The sequence below is a fragment of the Cucurbita pepo genome, chromosome LG19 (genome assembly GCF_002806865.2).
Source record: "Cucurbita pepo subsp. pepo cultivar mu-cu-16 chromosome LG19, ASM280686v2, whole genome shotgun sequence".
Lineage (NCBI taxonomy): Eukaryota > Viridiplantae > Streptophyta > Magnoliopsida > Cucurbitales > Cucurbitaceae > Cucurbita > Cucurbita pepo.
The window spans coordinates 7,023,614-7,038,491 of record NC_036656.1 but is presented as its reverse complement, the minus strand read 5'-3'; the positions used below and the strand labels follow the sequence as shown (position 1 = coordinate 7,038,491).

Sequence of the window (14,878 nt, the reverse complement as noted above, 5' to 3'; positions counted from 1 at the left end):
AAAAAAAAAAAAAAANAAAAATGTTAGAATTAAATAAGAAATTTAGGTGTCGGTCAAGGTCAAATCCTGTTCCTGCACTAGTCTCTCCATGTCACCCATCTCAACTATTCCGATCTCCTGTTCCCCTCCGCCCTTCTGGAAAACCATTTCAATTTGTTCCAACGACTTCCCCTTCGTCTCCGGAATACATTTGTGAACGAAAACAACCGACACCAGAGAAATCAACGAGAACACAAAGAACGTTCCAGCCACCGTGATGGTATGCGACACCGACAGGAACGACATGGTGATCAACCCGCTGCTCACTCGGCTCCCCACCGCCCCGAGTGCCGACGCTTGCGCTCGCAGCCTCAGCGGGAAAATCTCGGACGACAACACCCAACACACCGGACCTATCCCGACAGAAAAGAAAGCCACATTCCCACATACTGCCAACATCGCCAAAACAATCCCAAATTCTCCATGATCCAAAACCCCCAAAGTCATACTCAGACAAAACAAGCACGCTGTCATCCCGACCGTGCTTAAGTAAAGCAGAGGCTTCCTTCCCACTCTGTCAATTAAAAAAATAGCAACCAAAATGAACATGGTCTTCGTGAATCCGACCGCGACAGTTGCTGCCAGAAGCTTGGAGTTGCTTTGAATCCCAGCTTCTTTGAATATTGTCGGGCTGTAATACACCGTTGCATCAATGCCTGTAATCTGTTGGAAGCATTGAATTCCACAGCCTGCTATCAACATTCGCTTCACCGTAGGCGTGGGGCTCAAGATATCATGCCAAACGCCTTTTGATTCATACTTATTGGCACTCCCAATTGCTGCAGCTTTTTGAATATCCATCAATCTTTGCTCTACATCCATACCCATCTCGTTTGTTTTCAATAGAACAATTCTAGCCTCCTCGATTCTGTTCTGCATCACTAACCAACGAGGAGATTCAGGAATCCTTAAAAGAGTGAAACCAAGCACAACTGAAGGGATTATTCCCACGCCAAGCATGACCCTCCAGCTGATATGAACAGGGAGTCCTGAGAAGACATAATTCGAAATGTAACCAAGAAGGATTCCAAAGTTTATGGAGATCTCAGGGAAAGATGTCAGGGATCCTCTGGCAGCAGGGGGGGAAATCTCAGCAATGTATACCGGGGCAATCATGACGCCGAAACCGACACCGACACCGGAGAGGAGTCGGCCGAGAATTAAGAAGCTGAAAGAAGGAGCAAGAGCCATGATTGCAGCCCCTGTCTGGAAGACAATAGCAGCAAAAGCAATGGTCCATTTTCTGCCGATGGCGTCTGATGTTTTTCCACCTGCTAAGCTTCCAAACAACGAAATTATGCTCAAAATTCCCATAAGAACTTCTTCTTGGACTTCGGTGATTTTCAGATCCTCTTGAATGAAGATTATTGCTCCGCTCATAACACCAACATCTGGGTTTTGATTGAAACTAGAATTGCATTAAACAACCAACAAGAACAATGAAATAAACAGAGAGAGAGAGATAGAGAAGGGGAACAGACCATATCCCAAAAGCACGGAATTAAGCGACGCAAACACGGCACATGTAAAAACATATCTTCGAGTATCGTGGAAATCATCATTAGTTGTAGACAATGAAATTTGTTTCTTCCCATCTTCTTGGAACCCGACCAAACCCATCTCTCTGATGAGAACAAATCGTGGAATGCCTCAAAAAAACTAATAAAAAGATTCAATTTTTACACCAATTTTCATCCTCGTACCATTGAGCGACCGCTTTTGACCGTTGCTTTTTTGTACGGCGCTCTTTTCTCTCTTCTTCGATTCCTGACGCCACCTTAAACCGACGAACGTAAACAGTTCTATTTTATTTTTTATTTTTTTTAAATAAAAAAAAAACTTTTATTACGATTTCAAAAATAATTTTATACTTTAAAAAGTTTTATTATTAACCTTCCCACTTTTCTATAAAATTAGAAAAATATTCTTAGGTATAAAAAAATATCGGTCAAATTCTTATCATACACCTCATAGATTATCTCCGAAATTTTTTGTGATATCACTTTTGGTCATTTATATTAAATTTATATCGATAAGTTTAATTATTAATTAATTTATGTCACTAATTTTTCATCGATAATAAATAAAAAAGATTGGATTATATTGAAATTAATTGGTAAGTGATAAAATCTCAAGAGTACACGTGTTTAATATCTAGGGACTAAAGGAACAACTAAATTCAAAATGGAAGGGTAAAATTGTAACATATTAAAGTCTAATAACTAAATTAAAACTAAACTAAAAAATGGGATAAAGATATATATTTTGAAAAATAATATTTAAGGATCCCATGAAATAACATTTATTAAAAAATTAAAACGCTACGAAAACATTACAACTAAAATTCACGTTTGAAAAATCAGTACTATTACATATAATAAGACAGGGCAAAAACTCTATAATACACTTTTAGACTTCGATCTAACAGTTTCTATAGCCAATCAGCTTCCTCACACCATCATCATCGGATCCTTCTGAATTGTTAATATTCCGATCAAAAACTGGGTATTCACCTTATCAATATCTCAAATCAATGATGGATTTTTTTTAGTGCCTAAATGGGGTGACCGCTACGCCCTCTCATACCCTACTCCAACTTTGCTCTCTCTTCTTATACTCCAAAATAATCAAAGAAAAATAGAAGCTGGGCTAGTTGAATTGTTGACCAGGGCCTTTAGGCGAGAGATTAAGCTCCTGAACCTCCCCTGTCTGTCGGTAAAGCAGCTTCGCTCCTGAACGAACCAGAAGTCTTACCTGATATTCAAGTCTCATCTATAAGAAAAGAAAAATATCACGAGTAAATATATAAATATATATTCAGTAAGTAGTTCACTGTCGCTTATACAACACTCATATATACATAACATAAATAAAAATAAAAATAAAGAAAATTACCATATTACCCCTCAAGTTGAAATTTTCCTTATTTTCAGGTTATTTTGTTTTTGGTTTCTCCTTTTTCCAGATTTTCGTTTCTTTTCCTTTGTCTGTTTTCTTTTGTTTTTATTTCTTTAGTATTTTAATTGTTTTTTATAAAAACAAACTCCATATATAATTTGGATTTTTCACTTTGTTCACATGATTTTCCTTTCTTTCTTTTGATTTTCTTTTTAAAAAAAAAAAAAAAATAGAAAAGGTATGAAAATTATTATTTCCTATATATATAAAATCCAAATTGCATGCATTCCACTAGAGAGGGAGAGAGATGGGGATGCAACGCTCAATACTAGCGAAGGCCAAGCACGCGTGCGCCAAACTTTCGAGTGTTTATAACAAAGGCAGCATAATAAAATTGAGCGAGAGGCAAGTGATTTCAACCAAGAACCAACCCCCATTTGACGTCTTCATCAGCTACCGTGGAACCGATACAAGACGGACCATCGCCGGACTGTTGTACGATCACCTCTACCACGTGGGGCAGCTGCACCCATTTCTGGACTACAAATCCTTGTCCCCTGGCGACAACATCATGGACAAAATCAGCGCCGCCGTCAAAACCTGCAGAGTGGGATTGCCAGTTTTCTCGCCGCGGTATTGTGAGTCTTATTACTGTCTCTACGAGCTGGCTCTTATGTACCGAACCAGCAAGTGTATTGTGCCAATTTTTTGCGATATGAAGCCCTCACAGCTCCGAGTTCCCAGTGATAGAAGCTCTACGCTCCAGTGCTTCGCTTGGGCCCTTGATGAAGCTAAGGAGACTGTTGGCCTATCTTTCGATTCTACAAATGGGTCTGTTTTTTTTTTTTTTTTTTTTTTTTTTTTTTTTTTTNAATTTTGTCCTGAATTTGTTTGTTTGGCATGCAGAGATTGGTCGGAGCTGCTAACCAATGCTTCAGATGCAGTGAGGAAGATGTTGGAGGCAAGTGAATGATGATGATGATGATGATGATCCAAAACCTTTCTTCGTATTTGTTCATTCGACAAGTGTATTAGATTTTAATGAAACAGCAGAAATCGTTAAGTATACACACAGATAGTTTGTGATTGTGGCTCTGGGACGGATTGTAAGGAAGAACAGAATAAGAAAATGGCCATGCAGCCTCCTGATATGGAAGGATGAATCGTTGTCTTTGTTTGTGTCTACAATAAGAGATTCTGCTATCTGCATGTTCGTTCGCTTCTTCATTTGCAAACGTAACAAAAACTGGGTTTCAATTTTCATCAAAATCTATACTGCGATTTCATCATCGATTCATCAAAATCTGTCTTGAAATCATAGCCAAATCTACAAGATACTTCTACCCAAGAATCGAAATAGTTATCAAAACAGATGAACAATTGAAATGCCTTGATTCCATGAAGGTCCAATCTCTTCTGTTGCACCATAGCCCACTGAGGAACACCCAGGACCTGAAATTTGCACTTTCTTTACGATGAGTTTCATCTTTCTTAAGAAAATATTCGAGATTTTAAATAAAAAACGAAAACTCTACCGTTGGTTTGGTCGACGGTGACACAGCCAGCATAGAGGCTAAAGCTCACGCAATTTCTCAGGACTTTGTGGCGAACCTTATGATTTAGGCTATGGGAATTTAGGATAAGGAATTGAAAAGAACAGGGTCTGAATTCAGGCCTTTCAATCAAACAGTGCTTTCAATCAAACTAATACTACTATTAATATAAAGGATGATGATACTCAAGAACACAAAATAATACTATCTATATCTTTACAATTGGAAAAGAAAAGAGTTTTAACAGATTTAATTTTCTTTCCTTTCTATAAATTTCTAATCTTTACAGCCTGTGGAATACACTCAGGGAAGGGGATGCAAAGAGAGTGTCACAAAGGGAAGGGATCATCGAATTGTGAGTGAGTGAGAAAAGAATCAGTGGGTAAAAATGGAATTTAAAGATTTCTATAAATGCTATTCACAAATCTTCTTCTGGCAAAAGGAGCTGGGTCGTCAAATCCTCTGGTCAAGATGATGTAAATATGGTGGGGCAACTTACTTCCTAAAGTTAAAGCCAGCCTTCACCACCCAAAACTTGATATGATATGTGCATATGATGTTAGCCTAAATCAGCCAATACCAAAGAATGATCGTATTATCTATCATCACATCATAAAAAGGTAGTTCAGGTCTTCTACTGTGAGACGAGTTTGTCGACCGCCCGCTTCATCTTCTCCAAATGCAGATGAAACCATCTCTCTTTTCTTTTGCTGCATTCATAACACACGAGTTTCCTGATTATTAACTTGTGCAACAACGGGCATGGAGATTAATTTCATGCAAGATAACACACAAAAGATGTTATTGCCCCAACCATTTCTCAAGAATGTGGTTGGGCATAGACAAACATGGGTGCAAACACCCGGCCAATTAGGTTGGACATAATTTTTTTAGACAGAAATATTGTCCAACCTAAGTAGCATAAATACGATACAAATACAGACACAATGATCAGTTGACTTTTAAGAAAAATGCAGCCCCCTGAATACCCTTTTATCATTCTCAATGAAAGATCAATTTCTCATAGAAAGAAATTAAAATATGAACTTTTAAAATATATACCATGTTTACACTATAAAGAAATTCAAAGTCTCATGTTAAGTCTATTTATTATGTAAGTGTACAATGCCTAACAAAAGTTACCCATATTCACTTTGTACAACTATAATATGGCACGCGCCTATTGTGTTAGCAAGTGTTCATTACATGTCTAACAAATGTGTGGAGTGCCCAGTACGTGACTAACAAGTACTGGGAGTGTCGAACTCTATGCGTGAGACATGAGCACGTTTCCCAAACAAAGTGTCATTCACTTCTTAGGTCCCAGTTTTAGGTGCGAGAAAATCAATCCCTTTAATTTATTTGGTTGACCACACACTTAACTACACAACTGCATGAGTAAGACTGGATTTAGATCAATCCAGTATAATTAAAAGCTTCTCAAATAAATAATTAAAAGTGAACCAGATGATCGGTACCTGAAGTGCTAAAATACGATCCTCAACGGTATCTCTTACAGTCAATCTCAACACTTTAACAGTACGGGTTTGCCCAATTCGATGTGCTCTATCAATTGCTTGATCTTCAGTTGTAGGATTCCACCAGAGGTCCAACAGAAGAACATGGCAGGCAACAATCATGTTTAGGCCAAGGCTAGCAGCTTTCAAAGACATAATCATAACAGACACCTATATATGGAAAGGGAAGTTACTGAACCATATTTATCAACATGTAAAACTAGTAAGTAAACATGCAGTATTTCTATCACTACGGAAACGAAATTATGAAATTTATGAAAATACTGAAGCATAGCATCATTTGACAAACCTCCGGAAGATTGTTAAAATCCTTTACTGCTTTATCTCTAGCAAGTACTGACATGGTACCATCAAGCCTTCTGTACTGAATAGAGGAGTTCTTGAGACATGCTTCCAGCAAGTCTAACATTCCCGTCCACTGAGAAAATACTATAGCTTTCTCTCCACTCATTTTAATTGGTTCACAAGAGCTTTTGTTTGTAGCTGAATCTTGACACTCAGGAATCTCTGGATGCATTTCTGTGGATGGAGCATCGGTCGATTTTTCACTGGCTACATCAGGAGCAAGTTGGACAGGGCTGTTTCTTGAAGAGGATTCCTTAGGTTTAGCTAATGACGTGAGAACCTCAAGAGCAGCTTTAATTTTAGAAGACTCGTACGTATCTGATGAGGAGGGCTCCACAGAGTCACCAAAAGTAGAACCAGAGCCAACCACAGAATTATTCTCACCAAGCTGGTCGGATTGAGAAATGGAGAATGAGGACTTGGAAAATAATGACGATGCACTAAGACGAACTTTGCATCCCGCTGTAGGACACTGGGTGTCATCACCAGAGAGGTGTTCCAAAATGCATTGCTTGCAGAAAACATGACCACATTCTGAGACAACCGCATCTTCAGGTGGATCCTACAGATATAATCCCAGAAGTTAAGGAAAGGTTAGCAGGAAAACAAAGAGAACATTGGGTGTATGCATATATGTACGTATAATTTAAAAAAAAAAAAGAAAAAAAAAAGAGGAAAACAAAGAGAACCTTGAGATATAAGCATTGTGTTCGCATTTAGCAAAGGTGAGGTAAATATGTTCATGAGGTGCAAGTAAAAAAGAACGGTAAAGATACAGCTCTTTCTTCACCTTGCCCGTTTCAAATATATAGATCAACATAGGAAAATCCAAAAAGTTTTTAACCAGGAATGAAAACTTCTGGTTAAAATAATGAGAAGATAAAAGTGGAATTGCAAAAATGTCAGAAATGACGAAGACACAAAAGGAAACCAAAAAGCTCCTTTACACATGAGTATTATATTGTAAACATGTCATACATCTCTTACATTATATAGAAAGCATCATGCAGAGCCCAAGCGGAGGTTTTTGAGGTGAGAAAGCCACATATTGAACAACAACGGTACAGAGTATCTCAATTTATGTTCAACAATTAAAAGAGCTAAAAGGTGGCATTAAATTTCATGCCTTGTAATTAGTATATTAAGCAAAAGATAACCAAAGCTGTTCAATTATTTTCTTCATTGTGGTACTTAATTGACATGCACTAAACCATGTTAACATACAGTAAAAGTCCACAAGAAAATTTCACATAAAAAATAAATAAATGGATAGATGATATACATTACAGATGCCACAAATAGCCAATGATGCTTCCAAACAACTCAGTAGGTAAATCTGTTTATCCCGAGGAAGCTTCTTGGCCACATCAACTGAAGATCTCCATAAAGATTTGGAGTCATAAGGTTTAACGAGAAGAGGGTGATCACAAGCTTGTCGAAGGCGCAAAAGCATCAATAAGATGTTAACATAATTTTGTTTAACAGTTCCGGCTGCTGCATATTCCTGGATAAGATTCTTACTTAGTAATGATAGAAAGGAGCAAGAGGTAATTAGATATTGTAGCTGAAGTTCCATGCATACAAGGAATACAAAACACAATATAAATAATTCCTTTTGAAAAAAACATACTTCATACTGAGCCCTTGAGTCAGCCTCCAACTTAGAGTAGAAATCACGTTCTTCCTCAGTAAAATCCACTTTTTTTAGTTCCACTTGTTTAGGTGGCAACGTAACAATGGGTTGCCCATCAAGAAGTGTGCCTACACCACAAGTACCATAGAGCGGTTCAAGTAAAAATTGGTAAGCTCATATAACACTAAAAAACGTGCAAATGCAAAGAAAACAAAGTTTTCCATGATTCAAGAGCACCATCAAGTTTTTTCCATTTTAAGATAAATTTTTTTAAAAAAATGCCTGTATGTACAACTGGAGAATTTCCCAAACATCAGCAAGGCGCCAAAAATCAGAAAGACTATTAACTATATTATAATCTATAAAATAAATGAAGAGGCCACGTAAATCAAACCATAGCCAAGGAGAGATCCTCCCACCCTAAAGGAAAATTATAAATCCAGTTCTTCAGTCAAGTTTAAAAGTAGCGATAAGAAAAAGAAGTGTTGAACTTTTGAAGAAAACCAAAGACAACGCATTATTGTATTTAATTCCAAACTTGAACTGCATGTAATTGATAAACAGAAGTTTCAAACAATCTCACCTTTTGTGCGACGTAACATTATTGTCTTTAAAATGGCTTGAAGTTTCTTGTACCCTTTGGATGGATTCTTGTTGATTGGCACCTTAATTGATAAACAAAATGACTTATATGCAGCATAGGGATCATATTTGAGAAACCTAAAATAGCTATAAAGATCATCAATAGCATTTTGAATAGGAGTTCCTGACAAGCACCATCTACGTTTTGCTCGCAGACCCCAGCAGGCCCTTGCAACCTGTGTCTTGTGATTCTTTATACTCTGTGCCTCATCCAGTACAACTCGGAACCATCTCACTTTTGCAAGAGGGCGGGCAACTGACTCAAAAGTTTCATTATCCATTCCCTTCTTGTTTTTTGAATGTTTCTTATCAGAACCAGAGAAGTTTTTCCTTTTCTTGCTTGAAGGAAATTGCATGGGTAGAATAACTTGATCCTCTGTATTGTGTTTCTCATCATCCTCCTCATCAACAGCAGACTGTTTTGGTACCTCCATGCTCACAATTGAGTAGGTTGTTAGAACAACATCATATTTGGCCAGCTCACATGGGTCCTTGGTTCGATTACTTCCATGGTATACAAGCACAGACAGATTAGTTTTACTAGAAACCTTATTATGCAATTCATCAGCCCATTGCCTCAAAACACTTGTTGGACAAACAACAAGAGTTCCAGCTGCTGGCCTGCCTTTCGCTTGTACTGAAGTGTTCTTGCATATTGTTGCATTTTTACTTGGTGAAACTTGATGAGAGAATTCTTGTTTTGGTCTATCATGCTCAGAAAGTATATCATCATCTTCATCCAAATTTAAAGTTTCCAACTCATGTCTAACATTAGGGCAAGCAATAATAGGAGGAGGCCTTTCCGTTAGTATTAGAGCAATCGTTGATATTGTTTTCCCCAATCCCTGCAAGTGACTCACCGTTTTCAGTACAGAGGAGAAAATAAAATTTCATGTACCTCTAGATATTAAACAAACTCTAAGAGATGAAACCTGATCATCAGCAAGAATCCCCCCTGCGCAGGGCATACTAGATGTCTCCTTCTGAACCATCCATGACAAAGCAATTCTCTGTCCAGATATCAGATAAAGTTAATAATAAAACAACTTATTATAATATATATATATATATATATATGCAGATAAGGAAAGGCTGTGTTGATAAAAGAACAAAGAACCTGATGCCTTAATAGAGGAACTTCTAAAGCACCATCAGGTGGACTAGTTTCTGATTTTGGCTGAGAAAGATCCTGCAAAGCTCGATAACCTGAGTCTTATCAACTTCTCCGTCATATAAACAAACTCATCAGAGAATGATGCAGAACTACATTGAAGTCTTAACTTTTACTATAAGAATACCAACCCAAAATACAAACAAGAAAGTACACAAAAACAATAGATACAGTGAGAATGACATATAATAATTAACTACAAACTCTAAGTCTGCGTTGCAAGAATAAATCGACTGCAGGTCACCCTTGTAGGTGACCATTAAATATATGTTTTATTTGTCTGAAAAACAGGAAGAAGAATGGGTACGAAATCAGCATGTCTGCTTCCTCCAAAAGGTCATGTGTTAGAAACTTCACACCCACATTTGTGTTGTAACATTAAAAAAATTAACAATATGTGTCCAGGGCATAACTCACAAGCATCTGCTAGCCAAACCTAAATACTGTTTAGCATGTAAGGGGCAAATTATGAAACTAGTGAACAAAGTCATGACCGGATATCATCATCCTATTTGCTTTTTTACAATGTAACACCTTCGTTGATTGATGAAATCACAAAAGAGGGGGTCCCAAACAATTACATTATTCAGCTACAGATTTTTTTCTTCTGATTAAACCTGCTTCGAACAACGTACTTCCACACTTTACAGCAATGTAGAGGATCCATTAAAAAGTATTAAGAAAATCAACAATAGATGAAACAAGTTTGAGTGAGCAATTGTTTAAAAACTCTAGGAATAGATTTTCATTTACATTCAAGGACATTGTTTCCACACATGTTAGGATTTGCAGAAACAAAAACTAAACAGGACTAACCTGTAATGCAACTTTTAAGATGTCCATGTCTTTTGCCTTATGTCTCATGCTTCCTAATCCCACATAAGTGGAAGAACCACTGACTATAGAACAACCTTGTGAAGCAACAAACGAATTTCCAACCATAAGAGATCGGTTTGACGGGGCTGGATGACTCATATCTTCAATTATACAGATATCTGGATCATCCTCCACATGGGCCTTATCTATCAAATTACTGTGAGTTGATTCAGGGCTGACTTGTGGGTGATCTATATGACCCTTACATATAGTCAATTTACGATCTCCAACATCCTTGATTAAAACCAAAGGCTGATTGCTTAAATTAGATGAATGACCATTGGGAGAATATTGGTCAGTTATATATAAATTCTGGTACCTGCAATCACTGGAAGGTCTGCTGGATGTTCCACAAACTGTATCTTCCGAATGAAAAGTTCTTTCAGATGGAAGAAACATGTTTTCCTCCTTGATAGATTGCCATGGGCCACTACTTGATTCAACCAGTGAATCCATCGTTTCATCCTTCAATTGATTAACAAGTTCTTTGCAGGAAGAATTCAACTCAGTTGACATTGGAAGCCCCAATGCTGCCTGATTAATATGAACCTCATCAGCATGAAACGTACAGTTTCCATCCATTGATGAAATGAAGTTTCCACTTTCACAATTCTGATTCCATCCCTTTACATTTGAATAAGCATCAAGAATTATTAAATCCTTTGAGACAGACTCTCTTGATACTGATTTATGATCAGCAGCGCCCTGCGCATACAAATTCATTGTATTACTTGAGCACAGGCTATTGGATGGAAAATCTCCTTCATGCATCATGTTGATCGTCATTCCCCCATTGCCAGAAACAACTTGAGAATCAAAATCACTCGGAAAAAAGTACTGAGAAGAATCTAAAAAAGGTTGCTCGACTATATTCATCCAGTGTGGCATATCTGAATAAGGGTCAGTCAAGTCAGTAACAAAGTCAAAACTTTGGTTCATAGAGGACTCATTAGGAATCACTTCTTTTGAAGTATGCTCCACATCAAACGAAGGCAACTCCACTGAAGCACTTGAATTATTTTCTGAGGATCTCAAGATTTCAGTGCCCTTTCCATCCAAACTGCCATGATTTCTCAAAGTTACATCTATATCTTCCGTGAAACCATGAGATATATCTGCAATTGTCAAAACAACATATCAAGATGAAAATGCCAGCTTCTGATAATGAGACCAACTGCAAAAGCAATAACTGATAGTAAACACTTAACTTTTCTATAGATAATATAGTTTTGGTATGTTGGTTCTAGTAATAATTTGAACCTCTTTCTTTGTAACAATTTGATTCATTTCTCACCCTCTAAAAGCCAATGGCTTATCAACACATTTCTATTTTCTTTTTAAAAAAAGACACCAAATTGCTGCAAAGAAAGGGTTGAGTCGAAACAGTGAGTCAAATTACAAAGATGTTAATAGATTTAACCTTATCCCCACCATAGATTCATATCCTATCAAAAGCAAAATGCGACTGGAGGTTAACCCAAACCCTTTCTAGCTACTATAGGTGCACCTTTCTGTGTATAACACCTAAAACCCAATCTAGCCAGGGATGGGGGTAAACATGAAGTAATAATTCCTTAAAGGTAATGACATCCTACTGGTTTGAGCATTAGAGGAAAGACAAAATCTCTCTTTATACAAGAAGAAAGAATAGTACCAATGTGATATTCATTCATACTAACCGTTCTTCACTTGGGAATTTTCTTGGTTGGAAGCATCAAAACGTGGTTGGCCAGTCGATACATTATTTGGCGACAAGTCCTCTGGCGGATTCTGGGATAATCATAAACAAGTAACCAAGAGAAAGTTGCTCATGAGAAATAACGTATGGATTATGCAGGTAATCTGTGAGAATATAGAACATGCAAGTTTAAAATATCTACCAATATACCATACCCTTTATTATCCCCGTATTTCAATTCTACTTTCATCTATGTCGAGTTTAAAAATTAAATAAAGAACGGTCCATAAAGAGACCAAGTTCTTCGCTCTTTTAACAAATTCCAATGAAATAAACGAAACAAAGACGACAGTTTTACAACACCATATCTCGATTTTATTTCATTCATTCGATGCGAGATGTCAAGTGACCCGGCGGACAGAGTGACTCTAACATTCCAAAAATAGCTGAACTGACATGATTGCACCCAACTGACTTCGGAAAATTCGAGGTTGCTTAACTTAATAACATTACCTAAGCGGCGTCGCTCTGCCCACAGTATAGTAATCCTAACGAGTGAGAAAGATAAAGGTTTAACTAGTGCTTTCTCCTTTATTCCACCACATGTAAATATAAACGTTGCTCTGTAATATGAACTCAACACGTTTTCTCTGAATTTTTGGGTGAATCAGCAGTTAGCACTGATCATACGCTTAAAGCACCAACCAATTCTAAGGGATTCCAACCCAGAGGGGGAATTGCAACTGTTGCTACAGTTTCCCTAAAATCCAAGACCTCTAATCTCAATTCAGAAAAGCAAAACCCTTATTTTCCTACAACCACCAGCAACAAACCTACCTGCGAAGGATCCAGATCCTCGTTCAGCATATGAAACAACGCTTCATAGTCAATAGACGTGTCTCCACCAAAATCATCAGCACCATACTGTAGGGGAAAATTAGAACCCTCATCCGCCATCAACATGATCATAAAAACCCACAACCACAGCCGACCAAGCTTTAATTTCCAGCCACCAAATCCAAAGCAAAACAGACGACGACCCTTTATAATCCTAAAACCTCGTCGGCGATTCAAACGAGAGCCGCTTCATCCAGTCACCCGAAATCACCAGGAACTACAGAAGGAGATGGATTCATTTACTACAAGGAAGTAAGATTCAGAGAAACTTCCGGTGAGACTTTTCCTCCACAGTTTGGAATGGAGTATAAAGAGAGAACAAGAGGAGAAGGAAGAGAAGACAAAGTCGCGGATCGAATCGTGAAGACCACGGATTTCGTAATTTTAAATAGCCTTTGTGAAATAGTGCGAAATTTGAGGACTATTTCCCGGATTTTCAAGCTGACATTAATAATTTTCTTCTTCCTTTTCTTTTTTTTTTTTTTTTTTTTTTTTTTTTTTTTTTTTTTTTTATTTAAGGCAGAGTCTGAAACTTTGAAAAGCCGTGTGCGAACTAAATAAAACACCGCACTCCAGATTCTTTTCCTTTTCCTTTTTCTTTTTCTTTTTTTATTTATTATTTTTCCTTTTTAAATTAGCCCTCGCGCCTTCCCATCCATAAACGGCGAAGATAACGGTAACAAATATTCCTACCAAAAGTGGGTGGGGGTTCTTTCCTTTGGATTTATACCTCATTCATGCATGCCGCACGCTACTTTCTTTTTTTCTTTTCTTTTTCTTTTTTATTTACGAAACTTCAAAGAACTCACACATTTTATTTCATATCTATTATATAATATTGATTTTTGTAAATTTATATATAAAATTATCCGAGCAAAAAATGGTATGAACTACGTAAATATAAACTAGCATTTGTTTATTGAATATTAATAATGCGAAAAGTGTTAACGTTCGGAGAGTCCTATGTCTATTATGATTAAATACTCATCTATTACTCGAAAACATGAAACTCTTTAATAAATTTTATTTGATTGTTGGGCATAAATAAAAAGAGGATATTATATTTATAATCAGGATTTTTGTTGTTTCTGTTTGCTTTTAAATGGAGAGATGGACCACGTGTTTGAAAATTTGACATACTATTTATGAATATAATTTTCTAGTCTAATTAATAAAGGACGTGGAATAAGTTTTATTAATATTTATATTGTTTGCGAAGTAAGTCTAGTTAAAATAACACGTGTAATTTTTTTTTTATAAGAATATTTAATATTTATAAAAATCGAAATAATAATGGTAAACTTATAGTTGGGGAAGTCAATTATTAGAAATATATATATTATTCATAGTCTTAAATATGCATCCAATATAATCCAATATAATGGCGATTATTTGAATTGGGAAGTCAATTATTATTTTTTTTAAATCTAAATAATTTAAGCTATAATCCATTTGATTTTATACTCCTTACTCTATCATTGTGAAAAAATAATAAATAAATAAATAAAATAAAATAAAGATATCTTGAATACTATAATTAAGAAAAACGTCTAAATCAATTTTATTTAATATGCAAGAGACAATATAAACAAACTATAAGATCAATGT

General features: G+C 36.5%; 3 protein-coding genes across 3 annotated transcripts; 1 reads left to right on the top strand and 2 right to left on the bottom strand.

Annotated features, from left to right (window-relative positions):
* Positions 1 to 42: 42 nt before the first annotated feature.
* LOC111781704 (probable polyol transporter 4) lies at positions 43 to 1,659 on the bottom strand. Its single transcript, XM_023662392.1, has 2 exons — positions 1,521 to 1,659; positions 43 to 1,430 (listed from the first exon to the last, which is right to left on the bottom strand). Exons 1-2 carry the CDS (start codon positions 1,657 to 1,659, stop codon positions 43 to 45), a joined length of 1,527 nt encoding a protein of 508 aa, XP_023518160.1.
* Positions 1,660 to 3,222: 1,563 nt separating this feature from the next.
* Positions 3,223 to 4,110, top strand: LOC111781386 (TMV resistance protein N-like). Its single transcript, XM_023661945.1, has 2 exons — positions 3,223 to 3,768; positions 3,844 to 4,110. Exons 1-2 carry the CDS (start codon positions 3,245 to 3,247, stop codon positions 3,908 to 3,910), a joined length of 591 nt encoding a protein of 196 aa, XP_023517713.1. The 5' UTR covers positions 3,223 to 3,244; the 3' UTR covers positions 3,911 to 4,110.
* Positions 4,111 to 4,630: 520 nt separating this feature from the next.
* LOC111781385 (helicase-like transcription factor CHR28) lies at positions 4,631 to 13,695 on the bottom strand. Its single transcript, XM_023661943.1, has 11 exons — positions 13,211 to 13,695; positions 12,375 to 12,465; positions 10,636 to 11,810; positions 9,766 to 9,837; positions 9,581 to 9,658; positions 8,590 to 9,493; positions 8,004 to 8,134; positions 7,656 to 7,877; positions 6,318 to 6,935; positions 5,969 to 6,178; positions 4,631 to 5,200 (listed from the first exon to the last, which is right to left on the bottom strand). Exons 1-11 carry the CDS (start codon positions 13,340 to 13,342, stop codon positions 5,096 to 5,098), a joined length of 3,738 nt encoding a protein of 1,245 aa, XP_023517711.1. The 5' UTR covers positions 13,343 to 13,695; the 3' UTR covers positions 4,631 to 5,095.
* Positions 13,696 to 14,878: the final 1,183 nt, after the last annotated feature.

Bases quoted from the DNA above. Each gene is read 5' to 3' on its own strand.
- LOC111781704 (XM_023662392.1), bottom strand. From the start codon at position 1,659: ATGGGTTTGGTCGGGTTCCAAGAAGATGGGAAGAAACAAATTTCATTG. The intron at 1,431-1,520 runs GTCTGTTCCCCT...ATCAAAACCCAG, and splicing joins TTCCGTGCTTTTGGGATATG to ATGTTGGTGTTATGAGCGGA.
- LOC111781386 (XM_023661945.1), top strand. From the start codon at position 3,245: ATGGGGATGCAACGCTCAATACTAGCGAAGGCCAAGCACGCGTGCGCC. The intron at 3,769-3,843 runs GTCTGTTTTTTT...TTTGGCATGCAG, and splicing joins TCTTTCGATTCTACAAATGG to AGATTGGTCGGAGCTGCTAA.
- LOC111781385 (XM_023661943.1), bottom strand. From the start codon at position 13,342: ATGATCATGTTGATGGCGGATGAGGGTTCTAATTTTCCCCTACAGTAT. The intron at 8,135-8,589 runs GTGAGATTGTTT...CTTGTGGTGTAG, and splicing joins AATGTTACGTCGCACAAAAG to GCACACTTCTTGATGGGCAA. The intron at 7,878-8,003 runs GTATGTTTTTTT...AATCTTATCCAG, and splicing joins ACTCAAGGGCTCAGTATGAA to GAATATGCAGCAGCCGGAAC.